Below are 12,195 nucleotides of genomic sequence, written 5' to 3' on the forward strand. Positions count from 1 at the left end.
TAAGAGTAATGTTACACTTTCAACTCTTTTACAACTAAATGATATATGTTATTACATGATTGGAGTCGTCAAATCAACCACTAAAAAAAAATTAACACATTTCAATAAGACGTGTTAACAAATTATAAAAGAGTTGTAGATATAGTAATTTTGAAATCATATGTACGACTGTAAAGAAGCTGAATGAGCAAGCAACAGGAGCAGCAGCAAATTAAGGGGCCTTGATGTTCCCTTTCACCTTATCATGCCTGGTGCCACCATTGGAGCTACTGTAACTCCACGCCTTTGTCTATCCAAGTTCGCTTCCCAGCCTCCATTTCCAAGAACCACCCGGCCACAAGAAATAAGTTCCCAGTAAAATAAAATAAAATCATTTTTTTAAAAATAAAAAATAAAACCAAGAACGTACGAATTAGGTGGAATAAATTATATATTATGAAAGTAGCCACTCATGCACGCAACAAATAGTTAGAGTTAAAGGTCGATCTCAACAGGTTCGAGGCCTTCTATAATCTCTATATATCGAACCTATTGAAGTCTGTTGACTGGACAAAATCAAGCTTTTAATAAACTGAAAATGGTCTTTGTTTAATGTGGTTATGCATCATCAACTGGTAATCTTTTCGTTGAGGACAAATAACATCCCACTAATTAAAGAAACATGCATACACAATCCGCGATGTGAATTTCTTAATTATGACAACGAGGTTCCTGACCATGCACAAATAAAATCAATTGCACGAGTATAAGACAACGACTAGGTCAATGCTAGCCTCATTTCTCAGATAAGATAGGATCCGAACGTGGGCAGACTTTGAGTCCTATTCGAGTAGGTGGGTACGAGAGTTTTTTCATATTTTTTTGTTCGAATTGTATTTGAGCAGTAAAATTGTTAAAAATCTCTATTTAAGGAGAATTTGAATTTCCAACAAATATGAGAGAACTTTTATAGAACTTATCTGTCTAAATAGATAGGCGGGTGCCCAAAACGTATTTGAACAAATAGGTCTTATAAGAATTTTTCACATTTATCATCTGAATTACTAGTAGTCCAAACAACAAAATTGTTGGGAATCTATGTACAAGCTAGAATTGACTTAGTCAATAACTTTCAAGCTGGGCTGAATGATAATATGCATGCACCCAACCAATATCCTGACAGGAGGATAGATTATGTTTGTTGTAAAGCTTAAATTATCATGGTGCCAAAAATATTAAAGAAGCAGTACTTGATGGTGGGGTTAGATATGGTTGAACTCACTCAAGAACACAGATTTGACAGAAGCGCTATGTACTGTATATCTATCACAGAACTCAGTATTCTAGCATGATAATCAAGTCCAATAAACTGATCAATAACAATAACATAATGTTTGAGATGCAATTTTTTCATGCCTTTGCTACTTCAATGTCAAAATTAAATGCAGTTTCAAAGCAAATGACTTTCAAAACTCAAAAACAAGTAAGGTCAAACTGCATCAAATATAGATATACCCACTAAACAAACAGTACTTAATCTTTCATCAAAAGAAGAAAAAAAAGGGTTTTCTTCACCAAATAATTTGGAAATGATCAGATGTATGGAAAAGAAAAAGAAATAAAAGAAATACAGATGTGATTAACTAAGAAGCTATATGTCATACCTATCCCCATATCAAACCCACGATTTTTGAGCTCTCTGTATTCTTGACACAGAGCACAAGTCTCACAGCAGAAGTGCACTAAGCAGTCTACACAAGGTGACTCGTTCAAGTCATGTTGCGCCCTCAATTTTGAACGGTAAAAGCACGAGTACAAACATGCTAAACCAGTAAAACTCAGAATAACTCCATAGATTGTGCCGCTTAGAGCACAAGCTGCAAAAACACCAGAAAAAATAATATGACAAAAAATGTAAACTCAAACCATCATTTTCTATATATTCTTAAACTTGATAATCGGAAAGTAAGTTGTTTTCGATAGGCTTACGTAAAGAACCTCTGCTAACTATATCAGCAATCTGTCCAAATGTGATGCAAGGGCAGAAGCAAGTGATCAAACCTTAAAAACATAAAAATTGAAAGAAGTTAATTTATAAATTAAAGAAACATATGGTTTAATGTCTATACAAGTAGTTGACTAACGAATGAATCAGTAGGAAATTAAAGAAACAGATCGAAAAAATAACTAATAACACACTCAGTCCAGCTCATATAACTATCTTCTGTTCAACTTATCTACAGATCTGGGTGTTTGAACGAGGTCTAGCTCTCGTTTAAGATCCCATAAAAGTTCTTTCGATATCTAGCTTGTTCTAACGAGACTTTGAACGAGAACCCAGAAGGGCTCGTTCTTTATCTCGTTCGTACGAGACTTCGAACGAGGTCTATTGATAACTAGATCTGATGATATATAGTTATGGCTAGAAATTGGTGATGAAGGTAGATCTTTACAATTTGCAGGATCATCACAACAATGGCAAAGACCAGTGGACCACCTCCCTGGAACAGCATGAGCTCGAACACCAGAGGCTATATATGGAGGAGCGCTAGCATACGGCTGTGGAGAATGGCTAGTATTTGGATGTCCTGAAGCCGGGAAAGGAGCTGGATGGTGTTGATCACCTGCTTGTTTCTCATGATCATGTACTGGAGGATACATTTTTCTGGTTAACTTAACAAAGATTGTGTTAAGCTACCGTTTTTGGTTCGATCTGTCACGAAAGAGTAAGGCCTGGGGATCTAATTATATATATTGATAGAAGCGTCATTAATTTGGTGGAATTGTCAAATGCTAAAAAAAAAAAACACTCTAATTGTAATTAAATATTTTCTATCTAGAATATGTGGACTCACTTGCCCGTTTTGGTCAACTGGGAATTGTCAAATGCTAAAAAAAGAAAAAAAAAAAAAAAAACTCTCAAATTGTAATTAAATATTTTCTATCTAGAATATGTGGACTCACTTGCCGGTTTTGGTCAACTACCAAAATCTAAAAGAAAATGCAGCCCTCCTGGCCTTGGTTTAAATTCTAGGAAGTTGCACACAGTAAGATGATGTGACTACATTGCAAGTTTCCTTGCGCATTTATGACAAAAGCTATGATAAGATCCCAAGTCTATCAAGTCAGTCAAAGTTTCTTTGTATTTTTATTAGGGATTTTGGGAGTTTCTACCCAGGCAGCAATCACGGGCCTATATGTTTTGGAAAGGTTTCTCTCTATTTTTATTAGGGATTTTGGGAGTTTCCACCCGGGCAGCAATCATGGGGCCATGGGCCTATATTTTTTTTTGAAAATAGTACACGCACTCATTGGAGTGGCCTCCTTTGCCTTGTGATAGTACATTTGTCGTAGATCACGAGTAATTTGAATATTTTTCTATTCTTTTACAAGTGGTATATAGACAGACTTAATGGACTAGTTTGGCAACCTATTGTTATTTTATTTTATTTTTTTTGTCATTTTTTTTTAAAATATCAAATAAAAAATGTTTTAATTCTTTTTATATTTTTTATATCACATCAATTGTTTTTTATTATTATTCAAATAAAAAAATTCACTACAAAATAAAATTTTTTCACTTTTCTATAAAACATTCCTAAATTTTATATCACATCAATCACTTTTTACTACACAACACACAAATATTCCACAACTCAATTACTTACCGAACAAGCCCATTGATTTTGATTCTATTTTTAAAAAAATAAATCATATTTTATTTAATTTTTTCAAAAACAAATTATATTTTATTCAACTTTTTCTAAACAAATCATATTTTATTTAATTTTTTTTAAAAAAAAAAAATTAAACCTCAAAATTCGTAAACAAAATAAAAATTCAACTCTAATTTCAAAAATTCAACACTCAAACGCACCATTGCTTGTAGTTCACCTTGGCACTTACAAACCGGGCCAACCAAGCTAACCACCTTGGTACTTGGGGCTTTGCCAACTCCAAAAATGTTTGAAAGTCCTGTAAATATACTTTACCTTTCATACGGTATGTCTACTCTTCTCTCAATTTTTTTAAACTTTAAACGTAAATGTGTCTTGAATATGCTTTTGGTTTGGAAGCAAAACATTCGTGAATTTGACTTTTAAAAAACGCAAGAAATACTATGATTTAATTTACCAAACTTTTCTTCACACTACAAAATGGGGCAATGGATTAAGGAATAAATTAGTATGAATTTTACTAAATAAATGATAATGGATGGATTTCATTTCATGAAATATCGTTGTTGAGCATATTTCAAAATTGATGTTAAGTTCTTTTTTGGATTCTCTGTATACATGTTTATTGCAAATTATGAAACTTATAATTCGAAAAGAATTATAACTTATATATATAATTCTCTGTATACATGTTTCCTGGCTTTACAATAAAAGATAAAAGATGAAAAGAATCTAAAAAGTCAGTACTGAGGAATCCAAAAATTACAGTGCTGTAATTTTTATAACAAGTTTCTTACCGACCCACTTGTCAGATAACGTGACACTTATTACGATGGTTATAGTTTTTACTACAATATAATATCAAAACTTTATATAGAGGGTTTATACATATTTATCTTAAGAATAATAATAATAATAATAATAATAAACAAAACATAATCTAACTCAGACTGGAGACTGGTAAGTCTGAGTCTTCGTTTTTGTCTTATGATATTGTTTTGAGTCTTTCGTTTTTGTCTTGTTTCTTGTTTCAAGCAATATGAAGCTTTCCCTTCCCATGCACTCTATTATGAGTTTCTGAGTCGTTGGAAAATGGAGTTTCTGTATATATATATATATATACACATGCGTTTGGAATCAGAAACTGAAGTGTAGACAGACGATTTTTTATTTTTTATTTTTTTTTTAAAAAAAATAATAATAATAATTAAAGGGAAGGAAATTAATTTTTGATCATTTACCTTATAGAAAAATGTAATTAATATTATTTTTTTGAAAGATGTTTTAAATTTTCGGGAGGCTCAAGTCTTCTGTTAGATCCCCCTCGCTATGTGTAGGCCAATAGCTGAACTATATACAGTTGTTTATAACAATTTTTAGTAGTTTAGGAAACATTAATGCAATTAATCTATAATTTAGAGGACAATTTGGTAGTGTTTGTAACATGTTATGAGAGTTTAGAAAAAAAAAAAAAGAAAAAAAAAAGTGATGTAACATATTTAAAATCTTAACAAATTTCAGCACTTCTAATATTTTGCTTCTTAGTTCTGTCATTCTTTGTTTCTTTGATATTTCATATGTTATACTTACTAGTATCAGCATCGTTGATTTTAGTTTCGTTATTATGAATTTTGCTGTGTGTCATTGATTTTAATACACAACTAATTAAATCTCATTTACAATCATTTATCTTACAAAAAGATAAAATAGATTAGTTATATTGTCTATTGAAAATAATATATTAACAAAATTTGAACATATTGATTAGTAATTTTTCATCTTAAAAAGGTAGAAGAATGATTTTTAAATTATTTTTAATATTTAATATAAAAAAATTATTGTATTAAAATTTTAAAATTAAAAAAGGCCCAATTTTAACTTTTTGCTTTAGGCGTCAAATTTTACTGAGCCTCCCCTAGCTCCACCACTTGATGTGACGAGTCAAACCAGAGCTATATGATATGAGTAATGCTATAAATTATATTTTTATTTCACAGCTATCCCAGAATATTGGCGTGGCACTCCTAACCAACCGTTAAATCGGTAATAACAAAAATAATCTTAAGGGCTGGTTAATACTATTACATCAGCATTGTAAAATTGTTGTGGAATAAAAATGTGGTTTCTAACATTACTTATATGAGAGTAATCGATTAGTCTAATGTCACATATTTTGAAAGATTTGGCTTAGGTGTTTCAACGATCTAGATTTAAGTTCTCGTAAAAAAAAATTAAAAATAATAAATAAATAAAAATTAAAAATTAAATTTGTACCATTAAAAAAAGGGATAATTGCACCATTGGTCCTTTAGAGTTTGTCTAAATTACAAATCACTCCTTATGGTACAAAAAGTTTATGAAGGGTCCCTGTGATAAACTATAATTACAAATCAGTCTTTGAACACGTTTTCCATCCACCAAGTTAATAGATTCTATTAGTTAACCACGTCACACTCAGTGGTAGAGCCAGGAATATGTTGGTGGGGGGCCGAACCTAAATAAATAAATATGTATTTATAGTCATTTTATATGTGCGTCCGCTTGTAAAATAAAAAAAAAAAAACAAGTCTTAAACAGTTAAACTTAACTTCATACTAAATCATAAAATTATAACTGTATATAAAAGTTACATGTCTATAAAATTATATTTAAAAATAACTTTTCTTCTGAATACAAAAGCGTTCTAGTTTGCTATAGACATGTACAAAAAAAATTCAAAAAATGACTTCATATCTCCTTCGAATTGTGCTCAACGTCGAGTCTTCCATGGAATAAAATTCATCCATTATTATCTCTATCGGGAAATCCTTAGCAATTTCTTTCTCGATATAAACTACCAAATGATCTGTTTAACTCATCTTCCATTCTACTACGTAATCTAGTTTTTACAAGTTTCATGGCAGAAAATGCTCATTCAATAGTGGCGGTAGAAACAGGGAGAGTCAACACTAGACGAATCAACCTGTCAATCAAATTATAAATCTTCGATTTTCCTGAAATTGCTAATCCTCTGCACAACTCAGATAAAGTGGACATATTCTGAAAATCTGAATGTTTTGACACATCAAGCTTTTAATGATCCAATTGAAATCTCAAAATGATTTTCTCTTGCTCAGTAAAATCTTGATGATAGAACTTCTCAACTAAACTGCATATATCATCGATCTTAAATGATTTGTATGCATCTTGAGGGCTTAAAGCGGCACTAAGACTAAGAAGTTCCACTGCATGCTCACTACATCTATTATCCAGTTCTTGCAATTGGAAGTCTATTGCAGCAATAAATACATCAATCCTAAAATGATGCTTCATTGTCATGGAAGATTCTTCATCTCGGCAACATGATCTACCTCGAGCTCTAATGTAACGAGCATTCATATCAGGAACATCAATTTCATTTTTTTTTACAAAATGATTTAACAATATCAATGAAAGACTCTACTCTTCATTTCTCAAATTATGAAGAAGTGATTTTGTAGTTGAAACTACACTCATGACATTTAAAATGTTTTGAGAATTTTGTTGTAAAGCTTGACAAAGACAATTAGTAAATCCCATAATCTTTTTCATCAAATGCAATATCAAAATAAATTCAAATGATGTTAATTCCATATAAGCCGCTTCGGCATCACCGCGTTAAGAATAGTTAGTTCCCTCCTTTGAGATAGTGTTGAGAACTGATCAAGTTGCACAAAACATTCTTATCAAGCTACAAACTGAATTAAAATGAGAAGACCATCAAGTATCTCCAGGTCATAACAAAGTACCAATTTGGTTTGCCCCTCTTCCAGTCTCAATTTCATTAGAAGCAATCATACTTTCAATCTTAGTAACTTGAGTAGATTGCAATTCATCATTGTGTTTTGAAGAACCAACAACAATGTTGATAATAAAATTCAGAATCTCAAATAATTGATTGATGAACAGATTTTGCTTATCTAGATGCTGCAACCAAAGCTAACTGTAGCTTATGAGCAAAACAATGCACATTATATGCATAGAGACATTCTCTAAGAAATAAAGCTTGTAGCTCATTCCATTCATCACGCATATTACTACCTCCATCATATCCCTGACCTTGAATATTCTGAATTTTGGGGTCGTTACAATAAATGACATCACATATCTTCTCTTTTAAAGTTAATGCAGTAGTATCTTTGACATGGACAATATGAAAAAATCTCTTTCGAATAAAACTATCTTTATCAACAAATCTCAAAATGATTGCCATTTGCTCAATTTTTTACTCATCCCAAGCTTCATCAACAAGAATGTAAAATTTGGCATCCTCAATTTCTTTACGAATCACATCCTGCACTTTAATTGCAAAGATATGTAAAATTTCTTTTTGAATTTGGGGTGATGTATATTTGGCATTCCTTGGAGCATTTGTCAACACTACTCCATCAACTTTATCATTAAAAGTTGCTAAAAACTTGATCAATTCAATGAAGTTATCTTTATTTTTTGAGTTGGAGCTTTGATCATGACCTGTAAATGCACATGCTTGGAATGCTAGCCATCAAACACTATTTATTGAGGTTTTGAGCCGCAATCGATTATTCTTCATTTCTTGTGATGACTGTTTTCCAATTAACTTGCCAATATGTCGTGAATAATTCTTCAGATCTTCACAACATTTCATAGTAATTTTATGTAATGAATTGGGATCTGTCTCCACATGCCCCATTAAAGAACAATTCATTCCATCGTTCATCTTTTTCCAATTCTTGAAACATTTCACTAAATGCATCTGATCTCAGACATCCTGTTGATTTCTTAACAAAAATGTAACAAGGATGATAAAAGATGGCATCATTTGATTCCGAATACTCAAACCAAATTGAGTATGTCTGAAACCAAGAAGTTCGAAATCGACGATGATGACTCTCCGGTCCTGAAGCTGGATATTCTGTAGGTTTAAGAATAGGTTGACATGGGTCAGCTCTAAGATAATCACATCGCATTGCATCTTGTAAGTTTACAGGAAATTTTCATATTTGCGGACGTTTTCCTGGATCACGTTGCAAAGCGGTGGCATCAATTTCTTCAGGAAAGGTTCTTGGACATTTAAAAGGCCGCTCATAAGTTATTGAAGCATTAAGATCCGTTGCTAACAGTCTATTTAAAGGTGTATCACTATCAACCTCTGAATGACTCACATCTTTTTTCTTAAAGAATGAATCGATCGATTGTTTTTGATTTGCTTATATTTTTCTAAACTATAAGAAAAATTTATAGATGAATAAATTAACCGAACCTATAAATATAAGATCTTTATTAGAATTTTTTATTTATAATAGTTCTTATTAGCATTAACAACCGAAAAAGTAACAAATAATTAACCAAATCAAAAAACCCATCAAATTAAAAAAAAAAAAATCAATAATCAAAGTAACTATTAAACAATATATATATATATATATTTTGCTTGACAAATAAACTAAGCACAGTTAATAGGGTATAAAAAAAAATGAGTACCTTTCAGTAAATCAATGTTATCTTGAGCTTGAGAGGTTTCTTGAAAACAAATCAAAGATAATAATGTGCTAGCTGAACGCTGCAAATCAATAAAAAAAAAAATTAGAAGAATAAATGATGGAACACAATAAAAAAAAAAAAGAGAAAAAGAGGCATACTTAGTTTCATTTTTTGTGTATTTATTTTGTAAGCTTCTTAAGAATTAATATTCTATCCAGACTAAATACTGAAAAAATAAAAAATATAAAAAAAATATAAAAAAAATTAAATAATAAAAACAAATATAAAATTTTTCATCAATCAAAGACAAATATTAACAAAGCATATTTGATTAATTTGTTATTTTCTCGCCTTAGTCACATAATCACATTTGAAATTTTGAATCATTTGATTCCTAATTACAAAAAAAAAAAAAGTCTCATATTCCAAACATTCCAGTATTTCCACCACAACAAACAATACATTACTCCTCAATTCTCTACCCACCCATGGTCCCACGTGTCCAAGACTAAGTCAAAGTAGTTTTTTAGTGGTCCATTGATTCACTTTCTAGTTTCTAGGACCTTTCGGCTTGCACAGAACCACAATGTTCCTCATTTCCTCGATTCCATTTTGGGAAATGTTATAGGTACTTACAGTTTTACAAAGAGAAGCTTACAAACTGATGTGGCATCTTACATAAAGATGAAAACGCCCTTTACCAGCCCTAACAAAAATCTACAGCCCCAAGAAAAATGCCTCCAGATATAAATCCTCTTCCCCGTCGCCGGAAAAAGATCCAGATCTCACCGGATGGCCGGCCCTCTAGCCACATCACTTCGGCGACCAGACCTCGACCACCAACGAGCTCCCTACACCATCGGAAACTGGAGAGATCTCTCGGATCTCTCTTTGTCTAGAAACCCACGCACACCAATGTGGGTCTGGTGGAAGCCAGAAAACTCCCAAACCCGACCCCGACGGTGTCGGAAACTCTTGTGGTCGGGGTCGGGAGTTTTTGGCTTGCTCGAGTCGCGTTGTGCATCCTTTGAGAGATCCGGCCGGATCTCTCAAACCCATGCCGGTGTGCATGGGTTTCCGGCCAGAAACCTAGATCTGACTAGCAACCCACGCACACCGGTGTGGGTTTGAGTGATCTGGCCGGAAACCCACACTGGTGTGAGTGGGTTTGGTTGGTCCGGCCGGAAACCCACGCACACCAGCGTGGGTTTGATGGGTCGAGGTGCGTGGGTTTTCGGTGGTGTCGGGAGTTGTGCTCAGCCGGCGTACTGGGTTTCCGACATGCTAGGTTTCAACAGGAGATGAAAAGGGCATTTTTGTCTCTATGTACTAAAATTTGTTTTGACTTATTTAACCATTAAACTGACGTGGATCCTCATAAGCCTCCCTTTGTAAAAGTGTACGTACCTCTAGCATTTCTCTTCCTTTTCTCTCCCCCCGCACCAAGTCTCAAATTTTGTTCACTTTCCTTTGTTTCAAGGACCTTCCAAAATTCCACAAGGCCACACCCTCCCATCTTCTCATTTTTTTTTTAGAGGTAAATCTTCTACAATTCTCATTCATCTTTTGAATCTTGAATATTTTAACCATTCTTATCAGTTTTTTTCTTTGTTTTCAACCTCACCTCATGCCTTCCTCACTCAAAAGAAAAAAAAAAAATGGCGTCTTTCAGAGAAAGCAGATAACTCACGGTGACAGTGCCTAAAGGCTAGATGAGTGCTGATTGCTGGACCGTTAGTGGTGGTGTGTCGGGTGCGTGGACGGCCGATGGTGGATGCACAGCCAGATCTGATCATGGACCTCATGGTGTTTTCAAAGCCCTTTTTCACTTCTTCTAATCTTCTCAGATCTCAGTTCTTTCGCATCTGAGCCTCTCACTCTCGATATTTTCACAACTGAACCACAACTATGAGCATTTTCTTTTTCTTTTTATTAGGGTTGGGTGACACTTGACAAAGAGTTATTGAGGAAAATTTGAGAGAGTTATTGAAAACTGAAAAACAAATTTTGCATTTTCCCCATTTTCTCTTGTGAAGTATGAATTTTTTATTGACATTTCACATTTGCCGTGTTGGAGAGGATTTGATTGTTGTCTGCCGATATTATTTTTTTTTCCTATCTGCTGCTTACTGCGTAGCCTCTATGGTTTTTTTTTAATTTTTAATTTTTTTTTTAATTTTTTTTAATTTTTTATTTTGATTTTTAAAGATTCAGGTGCGTGAACTACATCACTGAGGCCTGAAGGCAATTTTTTTTGTTTGTTTGTTTGTTTGTTTTATTTTATTTTTTTAAGAAAAAAAATTATAGTAGTAGTTGTTTAAATTTTTAGGGTTGGTTTTTTAAACCTCATTTTTACTTATCAAAAACCAAAAAAAATAGAAGCCAAAAGTATTTGTTTTTTTTTTTGGGGGGGGGGGGGGGGGGGGCGGGGGGCCATGACGGGTCTCCACCCCCTGGTTACATCCAATAGGAAGCCGACACGTGTCTATTACGATAAAAAAATATAAATTCGAATAAAAATATATAAAAGAAATATTTGTTTTAAAAAAAAAATACTGAAGGGGTGGCAGCCGTGGCTTGGCCACCCCCAGAGTTGGCCGGGGTTGGCCTTTGGCCACTCCGAAAGGCATTTAGGGGCGGTCGTGCACCACTCCCGGCCATCCCCATTGGCTGGCGGCATCCACCCCTTTAATATTTTTATTTTTAAACAAATATTTTTGTTTTATTTATTTATATTTTTATTAGATTTTATATATATTTTTTATTATATTGAACATGTGTCGGCTTCCTATTGGGTGTGATATGGCTGACAAATGGAATCTGTTAATTTGATGAATAGAAAACGTGATCAGGGATTAATTTATAATTATAGTTTACCACAATGATCCTCAATAAGCTTTTTGTAACACAATGAGTGATTTGTAATTTAAGCAATCGCATGGAGCAGTAATACAATTATACAAAATATGATGAAGAATTTTTACGCACCTAAGCCGAATCAGATTACATATCTTGGCCCATGAGATCTCTCAGTCCAGTACCCACAGACTGGCCCATC

At 33.1% G+C, this 12,195-nt stretch overlaps 1 protein-coding gene across 2 annotated transcripts; it reads right to left on the reverse strand.

The window, feature by feature from the left end:
- LOC133880989 (protein PLANT CADMIUM RESISTANCE 2-like) lies at window positions 1–2,747 on the reverse strand. Of its 2 annotated transcripts, none has more exons than XM_062319959.1 (4): window positions 2,433–2,747; window positions 1,978–2,040; window positions 1,644–1,856; window positions 1–311 (listed from the first exon to the last, which is right to left on the reverse strand). In XM_062319959.1, exons 1-4 carry the CDS (start codon window positions 2,638–2,640, stop codon window positions 235–237), a joined length of 561 nt encoding a protein of 186 aa, XP_062175943.1. In that variant the 5' UTR covers window positions 2,641–2,747; the 3' UTR covers window positions 1–234. The 2 variants fall into 2 exon arrangements, with proteins under 2 accessions (XP_062175943.1, XP_062175942.1); XM_062319958.1 differs by having other exon boundaries at window positions 1,969–2,040; window positions 2,433–2,740.
- Window positions 2,748–12,195: the final 9,448 nt, after the last annotated feature.

The sequence above is a fragment of the Alnus glutinosa genome, chromosome 11, assembly GCF_958979055.1.
Source record: "Alnus glutinosa chromosome 11, dhAlnGlut1.1, whole genome shotgun sequence".
NCBI classification, from domain to species: domain Eukaryota; kingdom Viridiplantae; phylum Streptophyta; class Magnoliopsida; order Fagales; family Betulaceae; genus Alnus; species Alnus glutinosa.